Source organism: Sceloporus undulatus, chromosome 2 (genome assembly GCF_019175285.1).
Source record: "Sceloporus undulatus isolate JIND9_A2432 ecotype Alabama chromosome 2, SceUnd_v1.1, whole genome shotgun sequence".
In the NCBI taxonomy this organism is placed as follows: domain Eukaryota; kingdom Metazoa; phylum Chordata; class Lepidosauria; order Squamata; family Phrynosomatidae; genus Sceloporus; species Sceloporus undulatus.
Window position 1 is genome coordinate 45,614,261 of NC_056523.1, and position 27,621 is coordinate 45,641,881.

The 27,621-nt window shown below is 41.3% G+C and overlaps 1 protein-coding gene across 1 annotated transcript in view; it reads left to right on the plus strand.

The window, feature by feature from the left end:
• GRM7 (glutamate metabotropic receptor 7) overlaps window positions 1-27,621 on the plus strand; it is a 513,800-nt gene that overhangs the window by 267,240 nt on the left and 218,939 nt on the right. Inside the window, 2 exon segments of the mRNA XM_042453709.1 lie at window positions 27,585-27,619; window position 27,621. The exon segment at window position 27,621 is cut by the window's right edge and continues 114 nt beyond it. Coding sequence (XP_042309643.1) covers window positions 27,585-27,619; window position 27,621 — 36 coding nt within the window.

Genomic DNA, 27,621 nt, shown 5'->3' on the forward strand with positions numbered 1-27,621 from the left:
TTATTTTTTATTATCATTATTATCATTATTCTGCATGCTCCCTAAAGTACCACCTCCCTGAATCCAATCCACTCTCCTTCCCTTTTTAACAGTTGCCTTCTCTTAGGTTGCACCTGCACTTGGGATATAATCCGGTTTGACTTCACTTTCACTTTCCTGGCTCAGTGCAGTGGAATTCTGGGAGTTGGAGTTTGTTGTGGGGTCCTTGGTTCAAGGCTATGAAATTCTGGGAATTGGAGTTTGTTGCTCCCCCCCGCCTCCTGTTTCATTCCCTTCCCTTCATCCCAGTCATCTTCTTAGATTGTATGCCATAGGCAGGTTTACTCTTTTATATTTATTGTTTTATGTACAGTGCTGTTCAAATCAGCGCAATAATAATAATAATAATAATAATAATCATCATCATCATCATCATCATCATCATCATCATCATCATCTAATTCTACCCTTCCGAACACCAGAAGCAAATGGGGCAAAATTGCAGCACAGCATCATGGGAAATGTGGGTCCTTGGAGGTTTTGGGGGGTGTACCGGGACGGAAGGAAAGTTATATTCCACACCAGCTCAATTTGGAGTGAAATCAAAGTGAGCTTAGAATAGGGTTACCATAACCCTCCTGCTGGCGGGACATTCCCGGTTTTTCACCACTAGGGGGTGGCCCTGCATGGTTTCCTCCTTGACTCCCGGTCTGTTGCCAATCTGGTGACTTTCACACCCAAATGGGGACTTTTCAGAACCTTTGGTGTGATTTTGGTGGTTGGTTTTAATGGTAATTTTGAGAGTTGAAATAAGTTCCAATTATTTTTATTCAATTAGGGCTACGTTTTATTGCCATATTAACATTACAGGGACTTTTCAGGGATTTTGACTGAATATTTGGTGAGATATGGGGGGGATTTGGTGAGTTTTGGCCAAACATTTGGGGAATTATCTTCGAGGCTTGTTGGCAACAGGAGGTTGCCAGATTCAGGAAGAGGAGCTCCTCCTCTGTTTGGTCCCCACGTGGTCCTATCCCAGCAAGGCAGCAGAGGGGAGAGGGCCATTTCCTTTGGCACCGAGGCGAGGATGATGATGAGGAAGAGGAGGAGGAGGTGTGTGGCCATTTTCAATGTTTATTTTGCCCTTGTGCATTTTTTCTAACGTTGACTGCCAAGGCTCAATGCTCTGGAATTCTGGTGTCTGTGAGGCATTTGGCCTTCTCTGTCAAAGAGCTCTGGTGCCACAATAAACTACAATTCCCAGGATTCCATAGCACTGAGCCCTGGCAGTCAAAGCAGTGTGTTTTGGACACAGATAGCCTCCTTTTGTGAGTCAATGAATGAATCCAGTCCCTAGCCTTTCTATCTCTCTCACACACTGCAGGAGTAATAACCCACTTTGAGACTGCTTTAACTCAATGCTAGGGAATCCTGGGAATGCTAGTGTTTGGGAGACATTGAGACTTCTCTGTCAGAGATGGCTCTGGGGTCACAATAGACTACAATTCCCAGGATTCCCCAGCACTGAGCAGTCTCAAACTGGAGCATTTCCTCAGTGTGGATGCACCTGGTGAGGAATTCTGGGCACTGCAGTTCAACTACGTTTGGAGGGTTATGTGACTCCCTGTCAGAGATAGCTTTGGGGCCACAGTGTACTACAATTCCCAGCATTCCCCAGCACTAACCCAGGACAGTTAAGTCACTCTCGAACTGGATTATTTCCTCAGTGTGGCTGCAGCTTTGGTGAGGAACTCTGGGCATTTCAGTCCAGCTATGTTTTATTTCTGCAGTGTATTTTGGACCAGAGACAAGGTGACCAGACATCTTCCTCCTTTTCCAGGACATGTCCTCTTCTGTCAAATTTCAAAATGTCCTCCATTTTGATCATGCCTAAGAAACATGCATTTATATTAACATTTTCAAAAAATCATCAATATTTTTCACGTGTCCTCCATTTATTAAAACAGTGTCCTACATTTGAAAATGTTGTCCTACATTTGTCCCAGTTTGGAGGTCCTGACTTATGGCAACCCTAGCTTAGAAGCAATTTTTGTGAATTCACTTGTTACTGAATTCACAAAAATGAGGAGTCACTTTGGATTGACTGCGGAAGCACCTTGGAACAACCCTGCCATAGAAAGCAATCACGTGAGATAATACATCACGTTATCAAATGAATTTGCATCGTTGGACCCACAGTGGCTTCGGATCAGAGCTGCAAAAAGTTGCAAAAACCTCCGTGTGATAAACACCAATGACAAAGTGGTGACAAACTGCATTAATTTTGTAGTGCAGATGCAGTCTAAATGATTGCTTTACTTTTTGCTAATGGTTGGTTCAGCCCTGAATCCATACCTTGTGATGTTGTTCTATATATCTTTCCTGTGTTCCTGTGATGGAAATCTATCCTCCTCCCATTTTTCTATTACTGTCCCCATTTTCCTCCATCCATAAGCATTAAAGTAACAACCTCAAAGTCCCATTTTTATTTTGCTTGAATGCAAAAGGAGGATTAGATGCTGACCAAGAGGACCCAGTCGTTCTTCAGAATCAGTTTCTATAGGTTAAAAAGTATGTCAGTATATTTCTTCCCCAACCAAATATATGTAGAAATGGGTGAGAAATTCATTTGGTTCACTCTTTGATATACGTTTACCCAGTCCATGTGCTCTAGAGTCAAACATACACCTCAATGTGATTTGCAATTGGAAAATCCATACATCTTAAAAATGTACTGAGGCTTGTTTGCCTGCACTAGTTTGAGGAGGTAAATATTTAGTACTGCATAAGTGAGGTAAAAAAGAGGGACTCAAAGTGTCTTTGGTTCTTATGTTGAGGGAAAGCTGAGCTATAAATGAAACAATTAGAACAACATATTTAAAAAATGATGCTTTTTATCAGGTGCTAACTGACTAATTGCTCCCACTTGCAGTAGAAATAAGCCACATCCCTTTGGTTTGTTTATTACATCAGACTAACCCAGCTGAAGCTAATTCTTTGGGTCGTCTCTGCTCAGTCATGCCAAAGAGATAAACCCATGGTATGTTTGAGGGCAGCGCTTTTAAAATTTAGATCCTCCAGGTGTTTTAAATTTCATTTCCCAGAAACCCCAACTACCTTGGCCAACAATCAGGAATTCTGGGAACTGGAGTCCATCTGGAGTACCAAAGTATGGGAATCAGTGTTCTAGAGTTATTTTTCTGGTTGATCAGGGAGACACAGGCCAGGAAAAGATGACAACTGCTACACTCACAACGTAATAAATGAAAGCTGTTGTTAGAAGCAGAAAAAAAAATGCTTCTCTTATATGATAAGCCAGGATTCCAATGGCATCCTGTCTGATCATAAGGTGGAATGCAGCCATTGTCTCCTTTCAGGATCCATAAAAAAGCTGTTCCACCCAACTCTGTGTTATTTATCTTCACAGATGTGCTGTAAAAGGCTTGGGAGTGGGGAGGTTTCCTCCCAATGCTAATTTAACTTTTCACCACCAAATCACTGACTGCAAATTGCCACCCATTAGTCTGTACATTATTATCAATTATGTATGGAAGCGTCAGCTAATGGTGTTGCCCTGTCTTGCAATATGGAACTAGTTTAATTGTCACCATGGAAGGCCTTGCTTGTATGGCAGCAATTAATGTAGAAGAAAGGGACAGCTTTGTATTTACTAGAGCAGAAAGTTTTAAAATTGGGCTATTAGACCCATTGATTTGACTATAATTTAAACATGCACTTTAATTTAATCTTGGATTTCTAGTGCCTTTGGGTTCTAATTTTATTGGGAACTGGTTTATGTATGTACAAGATCCTTCTGCAGCCACCAGCAATCCAGGCACAATCTGTCCTACTATAGGATCTGTCCAAAAGATTGCTCTTGCTGAAGGAAACATATCACTGTTAATTTGCTCTGGTGTTGGTTTGCTTCATGCTGAGGATTAGAAAGTTAAGAAAACTTGCTACAGATGTAAAAATAGATTGAAGACATATTGAGATCAGTGAGTAAGGTTTGAAGGACCCTGAGGGGTGAAACAGGCCACCCCAACAAAGCTGGATTAAGGCCACAGCAACCGCACCCCACAGCCCCAATCCACTTTTTTGCCAGCCGAAAAAGGAACATAAAACAGCTGCTCCTTTTTGCACCAGGAGAAAGCTGGCTTTTCCTCCCCACCATGGCGGTAAGCAGGCTTTAAGGCACTTCAGTGGTGTGTGGCATATAAATGCTGTGCTGCCAGAGCACCCAGAATCTGGTCCCTGGGTAAATGCCCAGGCGACTTGAAGCCAGCTTCCAGGTGTCTTGGAGGTGTGCGTTGTCTGTTTTGGCATTTAGTTTGTGGTTGGGCTTGTCCAAAACACTGATCTGGTTAAACATAACACATTTTGATCTCCAGATGTTCAGCTTGTGGCTGAATCCCTGTGGTGATGATTGTGTGGCATTCCTAGATTCAGCAAGGGCTGCATCTGCACTGCAAAAAATAATGCAGTTTGACATCACTTTCTTCAATGCTATGGAATTCTGGGATTTTTAGTTTTGTGAGATATCTAGCCTTCTCTATCAGAGAGCTCTGGTGCCACAACAAACTACAAATCCCAAAATTTCATAGCATTGAGCCATGGCAGTTAGAGCGGTGTTGAACTGTATTACTTCTATAGTGCTGATGCAGATGTAGTTGACCTTCTCTATATCACATTGCTCCACAACAGCTGCCATTGCCACCCTCATTTATACCATGATTTAATCTTCTGTTGTCCCACCTTTTCACTTGCTTTTAAAATGTCCCAGTTTCTATCTTCTCCCATGTTCCTCCCTTTATTGCTTAGTTCAATTGCTGAAAACTGAATTCATAATGCAAAAGCAGTTTGCAGGCAACACAGCTGAGGGGTGGAAACTTGCCCTTCTCGGTGGGCTCAGGCAAGAGCAAACTGCTGCAGCCTCTCCTGGCATATGTGATGTTCCTTATTAATAACCTTTGTCATCTTGATCACACTCTGATGTTGCATGGCCACACAAGTCCTGATTTTCAATCTGTGAAATGTTGGAGAGTATCTGAGAAAGCTGAGGCCAAGCCTTATGAGGAAACCTTTTCCAAGTTTCATCTCATGGACTGTGGTTTAAAAATTTTTTTTAAAGTAAGTTTGGTAATGAGTCCTTCCATTATCTGATCAACACAGCTGAGAGGATAGTCTTCCTTCTAGGTAGCAAAGGGCTATAAATATGGTGAGATTACATTTATTGGTGTCAACATCACTGGAGAGTCATTGAGATCATGAGAGCTAACTGGTAGCAAGCAATAGCTAGTACATTTTTGTACTGCTTATTAGTGTTCTTAAGCACTCCCTAAGCAGTTTACAAATTGTAAACTAATTGCCACCAACAATCTGGATACTCATTTTAGAGACTTCAGAAGGATGCAAGCCTGAGTCGAGCTTGAGCCCTTTCGTTGGTATTGAACTCGTAACCTTATGGTTTGTGAGTGAGTGGCTGCAGAACAGGCATTTAACCAACTGATCCACTGAGATGATTAGTTGCCAAAGCTTCAAATGTTTCCATAGGCTATAAAAGACTCAGTGTGAGAGAATCTAACAAAGAGGAGCAAAAGGGATGTTTTGGGACCGGGGCCTCTGACCCACCTTCAGGGGAGCTCCAGGCTCCTAGCTATCCTCATAAACATCCAGGAGTCATGATTCCAGCAGTCTGTGAGTAAAATAGGGGAATGTATTAGCTAGGAATATCCAGGACTTTTGATTAGTTAGGTACAATGATCTAGACTAATCTGTAATTTATAACGTTTCCCTGAAAGGGAAAGTGCCCCTTCAATGAAGAATTGTGCTTTTTGTTAAAGTAGATTTCTTGCTTAGAGGAGAACCTTTCCTTTTTAAAAAGTACTGCTCCTTCACTCCGTTTTTGTGTGCTGTGATTGGGTTCATGTCCACACCAGAGTTGGAGGGAGGAAAATCTCCACAATGTTAGAGGTTAAAAGCACAGGGTAGACGCATCCCAGCAACATCCCATTGCGTTGTTGTAGAAGGGGAATTAAAGTCAGTGGGTGGTGTTAGTTAAGATAGGTGCCCTCAAGAGTTCTCAGGCAGAAGGCAGAATGGGACTGACTGAAATAACAGTAAGGACTTTGTGTAGGATAACTCACCATCCTAAGATCTTGTTCTTGCCTCTTCATATAAGGTGGTAGCACTGGCAGTGGTTGCTAATAGGAAAATGGCTACCTCCTCCATTGCTTGCTGCCATCCCTCTGTCTCTCTGCAGTATAGACATGGGGAATGCCTTGAAATATTTGAAGGGATGATAGTAACTCCTTCCTGCAGAATTTCAATAACCCTGTTGTAGTGAGGTACTCACCCAGGTAGAGAGAGCTGAAGGGGCTAAGGGCAGCCAGGTGGTGGAGGTTGAGGGGAAGGAGGAAGTTAACCCAGAGGTGGAGCCAGTGGTGGAAGGAGGAGGAGCTGGAAGGAGTATAAAAGCAGAAGGGCTGAAGCGTGCGGGGAGGAAGGATGGATGTGGAAGAGCTGTTCGGGCAGCAGCGGCTGGGGAAGGGCAAGAACAGGGTTTAAGGAGGCCAGAGAGGGACAGAGTCCCTGTGCCTCTTCCAAGAAGGGCCCTACGGCCAAAGCAGAGGCCCCAAGAGGAGGAGAGGCGACAGAACCCTCGAGAGGAGGAAGCCTGGGCTTTTGAGGGCTCTGGGGAATGGACAACCAGAGACCTTGAGGATTTGGAGGATGAGTGGTGGAGTCCACAAGAGAAGCTTTGGGGAACAAGCCCTGTCATGATGGGAAGTGGGAATGTCTGACTTGAAGACTGGACTTTATGTTTTGAGTTATCATCTACTGAATACAAAGCTATTTTCTTATTAAAGGTACAGTTGTACCACACTTGCCTGAGTAAGTTTGTTGTGCATCTGGGAGAGAACATAAGGGGAGGAGTCTGTTTCCTTGCAAGATGGAGTCTGCTATGCCAGCCCTGCCCACACCTGTATTTAAAAAAAACAAACCACTTCCCCACTTTAGTCTAATATATTCAAATCAGATAAAATGAAAATTGAACCATGATGCCTAGCTGCCTGGAGGCAGTGACTCATTATATGTTGTTATATGATTTAAGATCATAAAAAAAAATTCTGGAGTAGAATGAGGTTTCTGTCACTACAGTGGCCCTGCCACATAAATATACAGCCATCATGACTAGTACCATTATCTCTTGGGAGCTGGGTGCAGTTTGATATTGCTTTCGGTGCTTTAGCAACATTCCATAGAAATCTTGGATTTGTAGTTTTGCAAGGCCTTCAGCCTTCTCTGCCAAAGGATGCTGGTGCATCACAAAATTACAAATCCATGTATTCTGTATGATGGAGCCATGACAGTTAAAGTGGTGCCAAACTACACTATTTCTATAGTTTATATGCACCCAGAATTTCCTTTTGAAGCCATCCATGCTAGCACCTACCACTATATGGCTGATCTGCACTGGAGAAATAATCTAGTTTGACACCACTTTAACTGCCATGACTCAGTGCTATGGAATTCTGAGAATTGTAGCTTGTTGTGTAGATTTTGCTCCACTCTGGTGCCACAACAAACTACAATTCCCAGAATCCCATAGCACTGAGTCATGGCAGTTAAAATGGTGTCAAACTGGATTATTTCTCCAAGCCTACATCTTGTGCTAGAATGATGTTCATATTTAGACTATGAAATAAATATGTGATAAAGTACTTCCTTTCGCTGTCCTGAATCTCCTAGCATTCAGCTTCACTGGGTTTGCATGTTGACAAGTAAGGAAAATTGTCCTGTTAAACTAAGAGCTAAAGGTGCTGCTTTAATAGGCACTGATAGCTAGCAAACACTATCGTAAATCAACATTAAATCTCCTGTACTCAGAACTGACAAAACCACCTCTGTGTATTCCTTGCCTAAGAAAACCCTATAAAATTCATGGGGTCACCAGACAATTTGAAGACAGTTACATACATATACACTCTTCTATCACAAAAATAATTACTTTATGGGTATGGAAGTATCTTGGCAGAGAATTCTATATTCTGGATGTGCTGGAAGGGCATGCACTAGTTCTGATATATAAACTTGTTCTGCCATTCCAATAAAAAGCGGCTCTCATACTGGTAGGACCAGAATATTTGAAAGAATATTTGAAAATATCTGAAAAAAATATTTCTCAAGTTTTGGGAAACCCTGATGAGAATCTGTGCTGTTCAGGACTTATTCTGTACAACATTCACACATAGTATTTTTGCGCAGAAAACTGCATTCGCCATATGACAAATAGTATCGCTATGCTGAAATATTATTTTTCAATGAAAAAATGTTGTTTCTTGTGCAAAAAGTTGCATGTGAATTTTGTGTAAAATAAGTTCCTAACTACAACAATTTATGTGCAGATAACCATTTTTTTCACAGAAATATTATCTGTTCAGAAAATGTTGGTTTTTTTAAAAGAAAAAAAAACATTGTGTGAAATTTGCAAAGACCTGAAGTAGAAAGAAAATTACACACGTTACAGTGTTACCTTAGTATTATGTCAGGGTTTGGTTCCAAGTTTCCCTGTAGATACTAAAATGTGTGGATGCTCAAGTCCCATAAGATACAATGGCATAGTAAAATGGTGTCTTCTGTAAAATAGGAAAAACAGGATTTGCATCCCTATGTAGAACACATTGGACAGCTTCCTCAGCCAACCACCAAATGCAGGAAGGTTCATGAGGGGATGTGGCCATAGCCCCCCAAAAGGAGCAGCTGGTGTTTGTGCTGGCATGGGTTAACCTCTCTTTGGGGGCGATAGAGGACACTCTTACTGCCAGTCATTCATTTATTTACTGAAGTAGTGATATCTTGCTTTGTTTCACAAGAACTCATGGTGGCATGCAAAATAAATAAATAAATAAATAAATAAATAAATGCAAAACTATTAAATTTTGAACAAAACAACATACAGTGTGCCCACGTCATGCGCGCGTGCGTTTTACACGGCTTTTAGCTGCGTGGGGAGAAGGGAACAATGGGGTGTGCACCCATGGAGCGTGCATGCCGCCGCACCGCCACATGCACTAGCCTCATTCATTTAAATGGGGCTTGAGCATAGGTAGAATTAGCTTTATGCTTTTGAACTATAGTTCAAAATCAGTTTGATAAAATAACAGGGATCCTCTCTCTATATCACTTCCCCATATGAGAGTGTAGGAATTGTGAGTGAGGTTGGGACCATAATGTTATTTCTGTGCAATGATCAGAGATGCCAGATTCTCCATCCAGCGTCTCTGGCTGGGGAATGGGGGCTTAGTATAATCTCCAGATGGCCTTCAGTGAGACAAATGTGGAGCCCCTACATCTTGGATTAAGGCCCTCCATTTAAGCCTTTTCTTTATACTTGCTTATTATAGGTGGGGATGCTGATCTACATAGTTCAAAGTATCTAAAGTGGCTTATATCAGAGCCCTGGTGGCACAGTGCTTAAATATCTGAATTGCAGCCACTCACTCACAAACCATAAGGTTATGAGTCCAATACCAGCCAGGGGCTCAGGCTTGACTCAGGCTTGCATCCTTCCGAGGTTGCTAAAATAGGTACCCAGCTTGTTGGAGGCAATTAGCTTATGCACTGTAAACCACTTAGGGAGTGCTTAAGTGCACTGATAAGTGGTATAGAAATGTACTTGCTATTTTGCTATTGTTATCAGGAAATGCTGTGTTTGTGTAATTTGTATGAGTTGTTAGATGTTATGTGTTTGATTTTAATCAATAAAATTAAAAAAAATTAAAAAAAGGAAATGCTGATTTCAGTGTTGAAATGTAATTATTCTCACCTTGAATTGCTCCCAGAAGCAAAGCCTAATGTTCTTCTAAAAACATTTTAATTACAAACCAGCTTGACCACTTGCCATTGTGGAAAAATAAATCTAAATATATAAAATGTTTTATTACAGGAATGCTGTATTTCCTGTAAAGTTGTATTTCCATTAGCAAGTGACCTTGAGACTTTATATTGCTAGAAACCATGCTCATTATTTTCAGTGTTACATAACATAAATAGCATGTGTAACATTCCTATTTTATACAAAACAATGTTGAATCATGTAGGGTTTTTATAAATGCAACACAATATACTACAAGTACCTTTCTGCTTAAATAGCATATATATTTGTTGTATGGAAAATTATTATGCAAAAAGATATTTTGCTTTTTTGCACTGACTGGATAGAAGACTGAAGAAAAATGTTGGCAATGTAGGTTTAATGTAGGTTTATACCCAGGCCCTTACAGATTGACTAAGAGTTTGAGATAGAGCAAAAAAGATCACTTGTGTGGCTAAAGTTTCTATTTATTATGTACATTACAGCTTTCTGCACTTAATGTCCTATTCTCTATACATTCAAATCACTGTCAGTTTTTATGTTTCCTACATTCAAATCATTTCTCAAATTCCTTCATGGGCTTTGTAGAAGATGTGGCCATTGCCCCTATATGCAATAAGGTCTTCTCATATACAATCCACCCTTCTCATACATGGAGGATCTGTTCCGGACCCCCTGTGTAAAGGGAAAACAACATATGCTCGTGCCCCATTGAAAAGAATGGGGCACATGCGCCATTCATTTAATTGTACTGTGACTTCAGCGTAAGATGAAAGCCACGTAAGGGAAGCCCGCGTATGTTGCTGGCTGAATTTTAATTTGCTCTCCATGTGCTTGTCTATCATGTTGAGCAAACAAAATTGTTGTCTCATTTATTAATTTATTACAATTTATACAATTTATTAATTGTAGCTGTATAGGAAAGTTAATATTTTGTTAAAAAAAGGATATCAAGAATGTGGTTTTAATATTGTATGCATGCTGGTTATGGAATCTTTTGAATGGTAATACTGCATCTTGGTTAGGTTAATTAAGCCAGTGTTATGAGGCTAACTGCAAATGTTTTGTCTGTTTTGGTGCTGATGAAAATGATATTGGAACCCAAAAGTTATCATGATCCTGCTAGCACTTCTTATCTAGCCTTTCCAATTGAAATATAAAAGCATAGAGAACAGCCTTTTGCTTACATTTGTGACAATTCTTCTAATACATTTTGAGAAGCACAGAGGTGTTTGCAAATGAAATAGCTATCAGAGCAACTCATAACCTTAGAGTTACTTAACTTTGATTTTGGTTTAAAGACCAACCAAGTTGCTGAAAAGCAAAGACCAAATGAAAAGAAAGGAATGTAATGTTCCCTCTGTTTGTCTGGATATAGGAGAAAGTTATGTGCTGTGATTACTAATGTTATATATTATTTCTTAACTCACCCACCCATAAACCATCATGCTAAAGGCTAAAATAATGGTACAGTGTTGCAAACAGCAGTAAACCAAAATTTATTCAGAATGAGAAAGTTTGCTGGTGCATGATGTCCAATTGCCCTTGTTTTAATCATGAGCAGAAAACACCAAGGTTTGTATTGTGATGTCTGAACCTACTATGGCTTGTCTTTCTTTAACCAAACCAGAACCATCACATGTCTTTTGCTTGGAGAATATTTAGTGGTATCATCACATTGACTTCCCATGTTTCCTTACTTTGACCACGGTGATAGTCAGCAATGCTATTTGGATTGTGTTTTTTTAGGGATGCTATCTTGAGGTTTCCTCTTGAATGTACCAATGAGTACTGTTATATTCATCTATAAGTTTAGAAATTTGACCCCCCCCCCCAAAGTGGGTAGACTTTTCCATGGTATTGCAGTTACTGTATTTTAAGTCATATCAAGAAAGAAACCAAACCTTTCTGTAAGTAGAGTGGCAAAAGGCAAGAGCTTAGTCCATACTGGGAGCACCTAAAGGAAGCATCAACGCCCCTATATCTCTCCACCATGGTGCCACTTGACCTTAACACCTAGATGGGGAAATGGTGGCAGTGGCAGCTCTTTGGTACTTCCATTCAAAGGATCCTGTCCTCTGAGGTGTTAGCTACTCCTCCTAATTTGGTGTCATCTGCAAATTTCATAAACATGCCCCCTATTCTGTCATCAAGGTCATTTATAAAGATGTTGAATAGCACTGGGCCCAGGACAGAACCCTGTGGCACCCCATTAGTTGCTTCCCTCCAGGATGAAGAGGAACCATTGCTGAGCACTCTTTGGGTTCAGCCAGTCAACCAATTATAAATCCACCTGACAGTTGCATTGTCTAGCCCACATTTTACTAGCTTGTTTGCAAGAATATTGTGGGGGACCTTGCCAGAGGCCTTATTGAAATCAAGATATGCTACATTTACATGTGGTTGACTTATAGAGGCTGTGCAGACCACCACCCCCCCACCAGGGGTGGCCTGCAACCTCCTCCAGCTGTGCCAGATCGGGGTCATGGCAACCACACACCGAGACTCTGATCTGGCCTTTCCAGGGTGCAAAAGGAGTCTCAAAAAGTGACTCCTTTTTGCAACTTGGAAAGAGTGCAATAGCCATGGCGCTGCGACTTTAAGGTGCTCCTTTGGCACTATGTTGTGTAAACGCAGCACCAGAGGAGCACCATGACACTGCACACCATGTGGAGTGGCATGTGGCATCACACCACCATGGGGGTGGAGTCAGGGCATGTATCATATGGATGCCACACCCCAACTTTGCCCCCTGGCCAGCCTTAATAGCTTGTCTACACAGCCTCTTAGTCAGGTTTGTAGTTGTTGTTATTATTATTGTGTACCTTAAAGTCATTTCCTACGTAGGGTGATCCTAAAGCAAACCTATCTTGGGGTTTTCTCAGCAAGTTTAGTTCAGAGGAGCTTTCCCATTGCTTTCCCCTGAGGCTGGGGGAGTATGATTTTCCCCAGGTCACCCAGTGGGTTTCCATGGTCATGCATGGATTCGAATCCTGGTCTCCAGAGTCATAGTCCAACACCTAAACCATTACACTACAGTGGATCTCCTTATATACTCCCTAGTTGAGTATATGTGGTAATTTTAGCAATTCCACTTCAAGGAAGTCATTAAAAACCAGGCAATCTCAAAACGTATTTGCAGCATAGGCTTCATTCCGTGCCAAATTTGAAAGTGGTTGTTTTGCATAGGAAACAGCAACTTCGGCACAGGAAACATAATTTTCTTTGTTGAAAATAATACTGAAATGCAGAAATATTAATTCCTGCACAGAAATCAGCCATGTGCAAATTGTATGGGTAACACATCTCCAATTACAGTGTTTTCTGCACATGGCTTAATATTTCTGTATTGAAATATTATTTTCCATGAAGAAAATGCTGTTATTTTAATAGAAAAGATAAACTTGAATCTAGATATTTTAATTTTCCATACCTTTTTATCACTTTGAAGCAGAACTTTTTAAAAAAAAATCCTTGTTTTTTTCTTAATTTACAGCCTCAACAAGATTTCCCCCCTTTTACAGTTTGTGAACAGTCTTCAGCTGTCTAAAGACAAGCCGAACCATTCAAATGTTTCAGATTAATCTTGAGGTTCCTGGCAAGTCACCTAACAAAGAAAGAACAGACTGTGTGAATGCACCACAAATGCATGAAATGCCAAAATATCATTGTGAGCTGAATTGCATATCTATGTATGTGTGTTTGTGGGGGGGGGGGGAAGAGAGAGAGAATATGTTTCTGTAGAATAAGGGATAATGGGGGGAAAGATGGACTGAGGAAAGGTTTTATTTATAGGGCAACCAAATGGATACCTGAGCTTTGCAGGAGTTTTCTAATCCTGTAATGCATGACTTGTGTGGAGAGCACAATGATCACAGCTGGCCATTGCTCTTTCATGCTACATGAAGTCCCATTAGTAGCTGTCAACATATTCTTGCCCAAGCTGAGAGTGCTGTCTGGGCCTTTGGCCCATACTGACATCACAATTCTTGTCTATGTAGCTTGCTCCTGTGTGAGATTTATTTGTTGAAGGCATAAAGGTCAGCATTTTGACATCAGGCTAGTATCTAGCTTATGTGTGTATTGATTTACGATACCTCTTATTTACAAAGGGTCTCACTGAATTTTACTGATGCTGCTTCAGTGTCTGGACCAGGGAGAACTGAACAAATACTGAGCATGGGAAAGCAGTGGAACTGAGGGCAGCAAGCTGCCTAGTTGGTCGTGTAAACACTCAGAATGCATTACAAAAGAAAATCTATATGTGTTTCATTGACTACAGCAAAGCCTTTGACTGCATAGAATATGAAAAGCTATGGAAAGCTCTCAAACAAATGCAAATGCCACTACACTTTATTGTCCTGATGAGAGATATACTCAGGACAAGAGGCTGCTGTCAGAACTGAATACAGAGAAAGGGAATGGTTTCCAATCAGAAAAGGGGTCAGGCAAGGAGGCATACTGTCACCCTATTTATTCAACCTGTATGCAGAAAAGATCAAACGCAGAGCAGGCTTAGACTGTGAAGTAGGAGGAGTGAAGATAGGAGGAAGGACCATTAACAAGCTAATATAGGCAGACAGTGAAATACTACTAACAGAAACCAGCAAAGACCTGGAGGAATTACTGAAAAAGATAAAGGAGGAAAGTGCCAAGACAGGTTTGATGTTGAACATCAAGAAAATAAATATAATGGCCCTGGAAGAACTACAATAATTCATCCAAGATAACAAGAAAACTGAAACTGACTATTCATACTTTGGATCAAACATTAATTGAAATGGAGACTGCAGTCAAGAATTTAGAAGAAGACTAGGGTTGGGAAGGGAAGCTATGGAAGAACTGGATAAGATCCTGAAGTGTAAATACATAAATCTGAACACCAATGAGGATTGACAAAGCCATTGTATTTCCCATCACCATGTATGGATGTGAGAGCTGGACAGTTAGGAAAGAAGGAAACTTAATTCATTAGAGCTGTGGTGCTGGAGAAGAGTGCTGAGGATACAGTGGATGGCCAAGAAGACAAATAGGTTCTAGAAAAGATTGAGCCTGAATTCTTCACTGAAGCTGAGATGACCAAATTGAAGCTGTTGTACTCTGACCACATCATGAGAAGGCGTGACTCATAGGAAAAGACAACAATGCTAGGGATACTAGAGGGCAGCAGAAAGAGAGGAAGTCCACATGACAGATGGTTGGACTCAAAGAGGCCATGGGACTGAGTCTGCAGAGACTGAGCAGACCAGTTGTGGACAGGGCTGTGGAGAGAAGGCAGAGTTTGGCCAGCCTAGAAAAAAACAGTAGGGAAACAGCTGGAGCCAGCCAATCAAACTCAAGAATTGAGAGGAAAATGAGGGATGGGGCAGAGGAAATCCTGGGCTGGGACAGCAGACCTTGACTACCAGAACGGAGGGCCCTGGTGGGAAGGTGAGGAGAAAGAAGGTCTGATAAGTAAGGAGGGGCCAGACCATGGAGGGCTTTAAACGTCGACAGCAGGAGCTTGTACTGAATACGGAAAGGGAGGGGGAGCCAGTGAAGGGATGCCAACACAGGAGAGATGTGGTCAGAGCGGTGGGCGGATGTGATAATGTGTGCAGCTGAATGCTGGACAGAGATTAAAGGATGGAGGTGAGAAAGAGGAAGCCCAACCAGGAGGACGTTACGGTAATCAAGTCGTGAGACCACTAGGGCATGGACCAGGATCTGGGCAGTAGAGGTGGAGAGATATGGTTGGATTTTAGCAATATTGTACAAAAAGAATCTACAAGCCTTGGCTGTGGTCTGGATCTGAGGGATATGTGACAGAGAAGAATCATAGATGAAACCAAGACTGCGGGCTTGCTGGACTGGTTGAATACAAATGTTGTCCACAGAGACAGAAAAGGAGTGTTGAAGGGTGGGCTTAGGAGGAAAGACAAGAAGCTCTGTCTTGTACATGTTGAGCTTCAAACGCCAATGGCGCATCCACTGCAAGACAGCTGTGAGGCAAGACGAAACTTGCTGTTCAAGCCTTGGAGAAAGGTCGGGAGTGGAAACATACAACTGGGTGTCATCGGCATACAGATGGTAGGAAAAACCAAAAGAGCTAATGAGTTTTCCTAAGGACAGTGTGTAGAGAGAAAACAGAAGGGGACCATAACAGAGCCCTGGGGAACTCCAACAGATAAGGGAACAAGAGAAGAAGTCTGACCACCAGCAACCACTGCAAAAGATCTGCCAGAGAAATAAGATCGAAACCAGCCGAGAATAAGTAATCATGCTATTGACATTTACAAATAAGGAAATTAGTTTCACATATAAGTTGGTGTGCACAAGGAAAATAAAGTGACCGTCACGCATAGGTGGTAGTGTCACAAATTAACAAGGAAAAGACTTTAAAAAGTACAGGTGTTTGTCACAAATAGGCGGTGGCAGGAGGATAACAAAGCCCACTGGGCTGCCATCTGAGGAAAATAGTTAATTATTATTATTATTATTATTATTATTATTATTATTATTATTAACCTTTATTTATGAAGCGCTGTAAATTTACAGTGACTGTGTGTCGCCATCACAAGGGGGGCTTGGAGATGTCTCATCCACAGGGTTGCCATGAGCCGATGTTGACTCAAGGGCAGTGAACAACAACAACAAACATTCTTACAATATTGTGTGCAGCTACCAGGGAAATTAAGGATTTAATTTTTAATTTTAATTAATTAAGTTTGCTCAGATTGCACCAGAATAAGAAAGATTTAAAGTTACACATCTGTTCTGTCAGTGTTTTCACTGGTTGGCTGTTGGAAGTAGCTGTGTTGCATCTTTATTTCTACTCTGGTGTTTGAGTTTCTTGCTAAACATGGTCTACACAACAGTTTTGCGTGACTTGGTGAAATATTTTATAATTGCAAATGAGTTAGGAATATGATTTTGCAAAATAATTATGTAATAATAATAAATAATAAAAGCTTTATTTCTAGCCCGCCTTTCCAGAGATCAAGGCAGGTTACAGTGGTGGATTTTGCAATCCAACAGCATACAAATTACAATAAAAACATTATCAAAAATTTACAATTACATTATATAAAACAACAACAATAACAATTCCAGGCTAGCAGCGATTGTAACAACGGTGAGGGGGAGAGGGATCACAATAGGGCTATTGGGGGTATGCCTGTTTGAAAAGGTACGTTTTCAGCCCTTTTTTAAATTGGGCTAGGGAGGGGGTCGAGCGGAGCTCGTCGGGGATCGAGTTCCAGAGCTTAGGGACCGAGGTGGAAAAGGCCCGTTGTGTAGTGATGGCTTGTCTAGCATCTGGAACTCTTAGGAGATGTTTATCACCCGATCTGAGAGTGCAGGGCGGATTATATGGAGAGAGGCAGTCCTCTAAGTACCCTGGGCCCAAGCCATTTAGGGCTTTATAGGTGATAACCAACACCTTGTATTGTGCCCGGAAGCGAATAGGCAGCCAGTGTAGATCTTTAAGTACCGGTGTTACATGGCTGGCCCTGGAAGATCCAGTGATCAGCCTTGCTGCCATATTCTGGACCAGTTGAAGCTTCCAGGTTTGGTACAAGGGTTGCCCCATGTAAAGCGCATTGCAGAAATCCAAACGAGAGGTTACCAGAGCATGTACCATTGTCTCAAGGTTCCCCCGGCCCAGGTAGGGTCACAGCTGGCGTATCAACCGAAGCTGATAACAGATACTCCTGACTGTCGCATCCACCTGAGATGTAAGGTGAAGCGACAAGTCCAGGAGCACCCCCAGACTGCGAACAGAGTCCTTCAGGGGAAGCATGACCCCGTCTAGGACAGGTGGACAAATCTCCAAACCTGGACCTGGGGAACCTATCACAAGTACTTCCGTTTTCTCTGGATTCAGTCTGAGTCTGTTTTCCCTCATCCAGCCCATTACCGAGTCCAGACAAGCATCAAGAGGAGAGATGCCATCCCTGCATCAGTCGGAGACACAGAGAAATATATTTGATTGTCATCAGCATACTGATAACACCGCGCCCCGTGTCTCCGGATGATCTCTCCCAGCGGTTTCATGTAAATGTTAAATAGCCTGGAGACAGAATGGCTCCTTGAGGGAACCACAGATGTAAGTGCCCTCTTATCGGAGCACACGTCTCCCAGCTGCACCATCTGGACCTGCCCGAGAGATAGGAACGGAACCACTGGAGCACAGTGCCCCCAATTCCCAACTCTCTCAGGCGTTCCAGAAGGATACCATGGTCATGGTATCGAAAGCCACTGAGATGTCCAAGAGCACTAACAGGGACACGCTACCCCTGTCCATGCCCCGCCAACTCATCGACCAAGGCGACCATGGCAGTCTCAACTTCATAGCCCGCCCGGAACCCAGTTTGAAATGGGTCTAGATAATCAGTATCATCCAAGATTGATTGAAGCTGGAGTGCAACCGCCCTCTCGATCACCTTCCCCAAAAATGGCAGTAGCGAAACGGGCCGATAATTACTATGCATCAGGGGGTCAAGGGAGGGCTTTTTGATCAGCGGTTTCACTACGGCCAATTTCAAGCTGGTTGGAAATTGCCCATCCCTGAGTGATGTATTAATAATTTGGTGTAACAAGGTGGTTACACCCCACACACCCCTGAGCCGCTAGCCATGAAGGACAGGGATCGAGAGAGCAGGTTGTCTTCCTAACGCTTCTAAGGATCTTGTCCACATCCTCGGTACTTACAGACTCAAAATGATCCAGTACAATAGAGTCCATGGAAGCTCTGGAGGCCTCTACTCCGGATTCTGACCCAATAATGGCATCGAGATCAGCCCTTATCCGAGAGGTTTTATCCGTGAAGAAGTTGTTAAATTGGTCACAGCAGGCCTTGGATGGTTCCAAAATAGGGTTCAGACAGGAGGGAAGCTGTGTAAGCTCCCTCACTACTCTGAACAGCTCTGCTGGACGCGACTCCACAGACGCGATACGCGCAGCATAGAACAAGTTCTTTGCTGCGTCTATCGCCACTCCATAGTCCTCCAAAAGAGAGGCTAGGAGTGCCTTGTCGACTAAGTCCTGATGTCTCTGCCATTTGCGCTCTAGTCGTCACAGGACCCTCTTCCTTGCCCGGAGATCTTCAGTGTACCAAGGCTGTTTTTTGGAAGCAGGCCTGAGAGGACGCTTGGGAGCGATACTGTGTATAGCCCTGGAGAGATCGGTGTCCCAGATGGTAGTCAGGGAATCAACAGAATCGCCGTCACATCCAACCATATACCCCTCTAGGGCTTCTTGGAACCTTTTGGGTTCCATCAGCCTTCGAGGGTGGACCATTCTAATAGGTCCACCATCCCCGGGAGGGATCTGGGTAGATGCCTTGATTTTTGCCTCCACCAGGAAATGGTCCGTCCATGACAGGGCAGAAATATTGGTTACTTCTGCCCATGGACTTTCCATATCCGTACAAAAGACCATATCAAGTGTATTACCCGCAGGATGCGTCGGCCCCATGACCAGTTGAGACAGGGCCATGGCACTCATGGAATCCATGAACTCCCGAGCCGCACCGGATGGATTATGGCTGGCCACGAAGGGGATGTTGAGGTCCCCCAGGACAAGAAGCCTGGGGGACTCCAACACCAGCTCCGAGACCAGCTGTGTCAGCTCGGCCAGGGAATCTGTTAGCGCACAGGGTGGCCAGTAGACCAACAGAATCCCCAGACTGTCTCTGGCCTTTAGGGTCAGGTAAATACACTCGATAAAAGAGGTTTGTAGGACATGGTTCCTGGTTAGAGGAAGAGTGTTCTTATAAATCAAGGCAACTCCCCCCCCCTCTGCCCACCTAACCTATGATCTAAGAGAAAATGCAGCAATCCTGATGTTGTTCAACTGCCACTCCCAGCTTTCTTCACCATTGGTTATGTTGGCTAGGAGTGCTGAAAGCTGAAGTCTAACAACATCTGGAAGGCCACACTTTACTAATCTTAGATGCTCTGAACTTCTAAGGGGTAAATTATGGCATGATCAATTGCAAGATCCCATTTCTGATATGTAGTAGTGGTGGAATGGAGTGAAGATAGGATTATTGACCACACAGTGGATACATGGAAATCCTCAACTCAACTTGAAGTCAACAACAAATAGAAACATGGAAAACTGTTAAAAACATGTTAAAACTGTACATTAGAGTTCTGGGAAGAAGCCACAGAATGTCTTTCTGTAAGGATTTTTTTAAAATCAAATAACTAAAACAAACAGTTATTGAAGCGATGCTATATCAGTTTAATCCTCATCAGAACATGCTGGTTTATCTATCTGATTGGAAAATTTGAGACTCCTGTTGCTCATCTCTTGATACAAACAAAAGAAAAATAAATTTTCTCACCCAGAGTTAGAAACAGAATTCCCACTTCACCTCTAAAAATTTAAAGATTAAAATTAACACAAAGGGTGCCTTTGCAGTCCTGCAGGTGGGGAAGAATTATTCAGAAATTCCCTTTTAAAATAATGAAGCCAAATGTTTGGCTTTTTTAAAAGAGTTTATTTGGACATGGGGGGGGGAGCAGAATACAAGAAGACAAAGTGAAGGCAGCAAATGCACAAACATCTACATAAAACATTAAATCCCGTTTAACTTACTTTTGTATCACCAAGCTGAGTAGAATCAGAGGAAATGCAAAATTCCTTGCTAGGAAGTAGGTTAGAAAGAGAGGAGAGACCACTATTTGCCTGCTAATGATACATTTTATGAAGGCCACCATCTCACTTTATGAAAGATGTGTTCAAAGAATAGCCTATTCCTTAGCATAAATGACCCTAAATCAAATGACTAATTCCAGACTCCTTAAGTAAACAAGACTCACATGAGTGTTAACTTTACATTCAAAAGCTGGTTCAGTGGTTCTCCTTTAGTTGAAACTAGCTTTACAAAAGAGCAAATTGTACAAGATATACACATCTACATGTCTGTTTTTGAACAGGCTGTGGGGGCTGTTTTCTAGAACTCAATGTCATGACCCAGACCTTTCCCCAGAAATGTCACAATCCCTATTACTGCTTCTGTTTATTGATGGCAAAAGAAGAGGCAATGAGTGGATAAGGAAGCTGCTTCTCAGAATCTGAGTCCCTCAAAGTTTCTGCCATGCTTGTTGGTTAATTAAGCTTTGCCTGCTTTGTTTCATGTTACTGGAGGCTGAGATATGCCATGCTGCTGGTGTTGGGTGGAAGGGAATGGTTATCTACCCTGTGGATGGCTAAAGAGAAGATGTGAAAGGGAAGGAATAGGCCCTGGGAACTGCCAAGGGGAAGAAAAGGAGGGTGTGCTACATCGAAGAAAGGCCCAATTGGGTTCCAAACAAATCATCTCCTTGAACAGCCCTAGTATTGAGTCATCCCCAACAAGCTTGAAATCTACATCCTGACTTCATATGGAAATGGCCTTGTTAGACATCCTAGCAGGAAAAGGGGAATGGAATACATTGTGTATTGCTAATACGCAGATTTGGTAAATATTTATAACTGAGTTTAATTGACAGTTTGGCCTATGGGATCATAGTCACCCTGGAATCCTGGGCCGTGATCGTATAGTGGTTAGTACTCTGCGTTGTGTTGTCAAATTATGTTAGTGTTGTGCCCAACAAAATTCCAGCATTGAAATGTCATCTACAATAAACGCTTTCACACTAAACAGTCCATTGCAATGGTTAGCTTAACATTCCAATTTCCCCCCCCATAAGATACTGGTTCTAGACCTATTAGATAACTGAAGTGTACCTGTCATGTTTTAAGTCTGGGGATCAGACAGAGCTATGTGATTCAAATAATCTATGGCAATGAAAGAAAGAAGAAAGAAAGAAATCCACCTTAACAAAATACAGAGTTTAGAAAGTTACTATTTTTTAAAGTAAAGTGTTATTATTATTGTTGTGTGCCTTCATTTTCAATTTAAGCTGGCAATAAGGCCAATGTATTTTAAGATTTTCCAGGTCTGAGACTGTGTGACTCAAGGTCAAACAGTGGGTTTCCATGGCTGCGTGGAAATTGAACCTGGGTCTCCAGAGTCCAACACTCAGACAACTACACCACACAGGGTCTCTAAACTGTTGTGTATTACCACATTTAATTTGTTATTTATTTCATCATTTATCAAATATCTTGCAAAGAGCAAGAACAGTGGGATATAAATAAAATAGAAAAAGAAATTTAAATTCATTACACCAAATAAAGTAGTTTCAGGTCCAAGACACACTGCATAAATAATCCAGTTTCAGACCACTTTAACTGTCATGGCTCAATGCTAGGGAATTCTGGCATTGTAGTTTTATGAAGCATTGAACCTTGTCTGTCAGAGAGCTTGGATGCCACAATACACTACAGTTCCCAGGATTCCCTAGCACTGAACCAGAGCAGTTAAAGCAGTTTCAAACTGGATTATTTCTGCAGTGTGTTTTGGGCCTCAATATTTCTTGTTATAATACTTAAAAGATATACTTTCAATACACCCTTTTAGTCCCCTGCAAAAAATTGTCGCTTCTACCTCCCCCAGGAAATAATTTCAAGCTCTGCTGAAATGATGTTACAGTTTTAGATTATTTATATGCCTGTAAATAAGACAGTCTTCAAGAGGCTTTTTTTTTTTATGAGAATGCTGAGTAATGTCAAGCACAACCACAAAGCATTTTCTCCATAAAAGCTAATTTTGATACATCTCCTGGTCTGTGGGAAATTTAAGGAATACACACACACACACACACACACACACACCTGTAATAGAAAAGTCTGGGGGAAAAGTTTCTGTAAGGTCTGCTTAAAGAAATCATTCTGAACTATTTATTAACACTGATTTTGCAAAGTTTATCTTAACTTGAAACAAAGTTAAGCCCTTGTAAAGAGTTCTCTATTGATCTATCAGCTGAGATTCTGCATGGCTTAAGGTAAGCTCTCAAAAGATGAGTTTCTTAGATAAAGGGTAAAAAATTCACTACAGCACTCAGATCCTTTTCAAAATTTCCATATCAAAGCTCCATGTTCTGCAATATTGCGCATCTCCTTTGCAAGCTAACAAAATGAAGGTAAATTCAGACAGTCTCATTTTAAATAGAAGAAGAGAGGGTCTCTCATTCAAAGTCAAAGGCACAGCTTTCAAACAGTACTGCTGGATGGTGGGAGATGCTTCTTAATATAAGCAAGACCAAAGTATGCATTGGCTGCTGAAGGTGTTTGAGGTAAAGTGCTGTAAAAAAGTAAAGAGTGCAGGAGGAACTGTGAGAACATATTCCATGTGGTACTGGATGTTCATGTGAGAAAGGAAGCTTGAATGGTGTGTTTGGAGATGTCAAGCTATTTATGAGGAAGCTTGGTGTTGAGCATGAAAATGATGAAGATGTTTTTTTATATTGTCTTTATTAAACCCAATATACAAAAGGCAGTACAATGATCAATAATAAAAATGATCACAGAAAGACATAGTGAAACAATAAGACCAATATTAAAAAGTTTAGCTAAGATCCATACCATTGTGCTCTGCAATGGAGGCCTGTGGCACTTTAGAATTATGTGGCCCCAAATTGTGGTATGATGAGCCCCCTCCAGCCCACAAGCCACAGTGCAATGAGCAGAAACTTTTGCTCATCATGCAATGGCTTGAAGGCAGGAGAGGGCAAACCACACCAGTCTGAAGTGTCCCACTTGATGGCACCACAGACCTCAGGATGGCACCACAGACCAGTGTTGCATGGAGCAGATCCCTTGAAATTTTAGATGGTTTATGGAGATATTTATGATGGTGGCAATAGTGCTACAATTGTAAGAACATGGCATATATGAATATGGAGCAGTTACAGATGTGTAACTGATTTACAAATTGTAACTTCAATGGAGGATGCCAGCCATCAAAATAAATAATTAAATAGTTCATTCCTAGTCATCAAGAAATTGGGGAATAATCACAAATCTGAAGTTTAAGAGTCACATGTGAGTTGGGATGTAATTCTTGATTAATTTCATTCTCAAAGAGAGCAACAACTGATTGTAGCAATCTTCTTCCCACTATAAAAAATGCTTGGAAATCTTTGCAGTTTCCAAAGACTATCAGCAGATTGGAGCTTATTTTGAGTAAATTTGAAATGTGTGTGTGTATTGGGGGGGGGGGGGGGGGGGTGTACAGAAAATATTACATGCAAAAATGAATACCAATTTTGTGCAAAATACTTATCAATCTATGAAGAATCTCATCTGTCAAGGCTTCTTCACATCAAGGTTTCCCAACACTTAAGATGCCTATTTGGTTTGGTTTGAGTTTTTTCGTTTTGCCATCTTTAAAAAATATTTTTAATTCTTTCCATACCTACAATGAAAAAATATCCACAACTCTTTTCCTGAATTTTGAAAGGGGTGAAAAAGGAAATGATAGTCACTCAAATGGACAATGAAAAAACCCTGAAGTACCCATTCAGATATATATTCTTCTAAACACTGCATGGCAGGAGGTTGGACTAGATGACCCTTACGGTCTCTTCCAGCTCTATGATTCTGTGATTCTAGAATACATAAAGGTGTTTAGAGAAAATTGTTCTCTTGATTTTGTTAGACTGTTTTGATCTACAGAGCCACTTCCAAGGGGTTTTTTTTTTTTTTGTGCCTGCCTGTAATAGGAATTAGGTCAACTTAAACAGGGGAGCATTAATCCAAACTTGTCACTTTCCTCCTTGACATTCTTCAGTAATTGCTCTAAGTCTTTGTTTGTTTCTGTTACAAGTATTGTGTCATCTGTATATCTGTTGATGTTCCTTCCTCTTCATTCCTCCTGCTTCTGAGTCCAAGCCTACTCTGCGTACAATGTTTTCTACTGATTGGGAACCATTCTGTTTCTCTGTATCTTGTTCTGATGGCAGCCGTTTTTCCTGAGTGCAGGTTATGCATCATGACAATCAAATGTTGTAGTGCTTCCATTCCTCTAAACACAAGCCATAGGTTTTTTGTGATCTCTAGTCAAAGTCAAAATTCATCCTACACAATGAGAAAATTGAAATATTCAAAGTGTCCCCACACCTTGGTTCAAATATTGATCAGAACAGAGACAGCAGTCAAGAAATTAGAGGAAGATTAGGATTGGGAGTTACAGTTATGAAAGAACTGGACAAGATAATAAAGTATAAAGACATATCTCTGAACACTAAAGTGAGGATCATCCAAACCAGTGTATTCCCCATCACAGTATATGGATGTGAGAGCTGGACAGTAAAAAAAGGAAAAGCCAATAAGAAGAAAATGAGCTCATTTGAGATGTGGTGCAGGAGAAAAGTACTGAGAACATCATGGGCAGCCAAGAAGACAAATAAATAGGATCTAGAACAGATCAAGCCTGAACTTTCTCTGGAAGCGAAGATGACTAAATTGAGGCTGCCATACTTTGGCCACCTCGTGAAGAAAAATGTATCACTAGAAAAGATAATTGTGCTAGGAAAGGTGGAAGGCAGAAGAAAGAGAGATGGTTAGACTTGATCAGGGAGGACACAGGCCTTGGCCTGTTTGAGCAGAAAGCTTGAGGACAGGGGGTCTTAGAGATGTGACATCCACAGGGTTGTCATGAATCAAAGTTGACTTGAGGACAGTTAACAACAATAATATCAATAGCAAGTACATTTCTATATCACTTATCAGTGCACTTAAGCACTCCCTAAGCAGTTTACAATGCATAAACTAATTGCCCCCAACAAGCTGGGTACTCATTTTAGCAACCTATGGAAGGATGCATGGATGCAACACAGGGGAGATCTGGGCTCACAGTTTGTGAAACTCTGTTCCAGGTACAGCAGGATTTCTTCTCAACTGGTCTTAAACTAGGCTTAAACTAGGCTTTGAAAAAATGTGTTTTAAATATATATCTTTACCATTCTGAAGGATTTAAATTGGGCTGCTGTTATTGGTGTATTGCTTTGCTTTGTGATCTGTTTTTTGGGGAGTTGAGTGCTGGCTTCTACTGTTTAATGTTATGATGATTGGGTTTTTTGTTTTTTTGCTTAACAGTCATGTTTTTATATTATTATTAATTTGTTTAGCTTTAACAAATATTATTTCAAACCACTTTGTACAAAGAATTACTAAAAGATAAAACATAAATGCATGAAATGAATAAAACCATGAATACTGGCAGATGCCCTTCATTGCAAAATATTCCCAATTAAAAATGATGATAAAGTGTCACCTTTCCAATTAATCTCCTAAAACACCAGGTGTTCAGATGTTTAGGAATTTATGAACAATCTTCTAAAGGATCCCTTTCTTTCGTTGAGCCATGGGGAGGGGAGTAAAAATGAAGACACTTGGATTTATTTCCCGAAGCCCAGATTTCACCACTTTCATGAAGATAGGAATGGTAACTTAGCAACCATGCAACCATCTGCACGGGAAAAGATTTAGTGGAAAAATCCTTGCGACAATGTATGTAACAATGTATACAAATCAATAATCAAAATATTGATGGGTAAGAACACACAAAGAGGATTCCAAATAAAAATCAATAAAGTCAATCTGTTTTATCCCGTTGTGTATTGCCTACTTGGGCCTAAAGATGCATATGATGCAGAGTTCGTTGAAAAAAAAATAGTCACTGAACAGCATGTATTTGGGAATTTTGGAGTAGATGGTTTTAAGAGATAAAGTGAGTTAGACTTATATTTCTACAGGAATCTGAGTGTACACAATATGGTATGTTAAATGCATAGGCCAAAATCCTACCTGGGGCATGTAGCAAGTTCATTTCTATACTACTTATTAGTGAACTAAGCACTTTGTAAGTGGTTTATAATGTGTAAACTAATTACTCCAATAAGCTGGGCACTCATTTTACTTACCTACAAAAGGATAGAAGGCTGAGTCAACCTTGGAAACCCTGGATTTGAACTCACAACCTTCTGGCTTGCAGTACAGGCATTAAAACACTGCATCACCAGGACTCTCCTAATGTCAAAGCTTTGCTCTGTACTCCAATCCAACCACATAAAACCTACCTTAAAAGCCAGGCAGCTAAACTAGGCAAAGGAATTATGTGGCTCTGGTGAGAAAAGTGCTGAAGGATGATATGTCTATTCCCCTCCCAGCAACAAGCCATAATGTGATGAACTGTGGTCCTGTTGCAATTCTTTGCCACACTGATGCCTGTATGCAAGAGGGGATTGGACAAGTCATCCTTCAACATCCCAATTGCCTTCACTTGGTATAGGTGTCTAGCTTTTAAAATGGATTTTAGGAGCATTTGCAAATATAGCAATGGTGCCATAATCATAAATGTGAAGAGAAAGCAGTTATGAGGGATAACTTTTGACCAGATGTCAACCATAGTGTACAACTGAAACTCGTTTTTTTCTTAATCCCATGTAGAAATATAGGAGCAAATCCTAGATCAGAACTTCCATGCCCAGGAAGAGGAACCTTAATCCTTCTCCTTTAGCTACTTTTCCTCAATCTATCCTCCATTATGATCTTCCCCAATTCTATAAAGTATTTGCAGTAGGATTAAGCTGATTGGAGTTTGCCAAATAAGCTGTTGGTGTGAGTAGGGGAATTCATAATTATTATGCAGAACAGAGTCACAGTCCCATGACATTAATCCAACCTAGCTCTCCTCAGCCTAGCTGAGATGAACTACTTTGGGGCCTCTTTCTCTCCTAAGACCTTGCAGATCCTGAAGAATCCATCCTTCATTTTGCAATTTGCATATAATTAATAAATAATAGAATCAATGACACCCTCCTCTCTTTGCCCCCCCCCTTCTTTTTTTTAGGATTTGATACCTACTTTACTTCCCGCACACTGGAGAA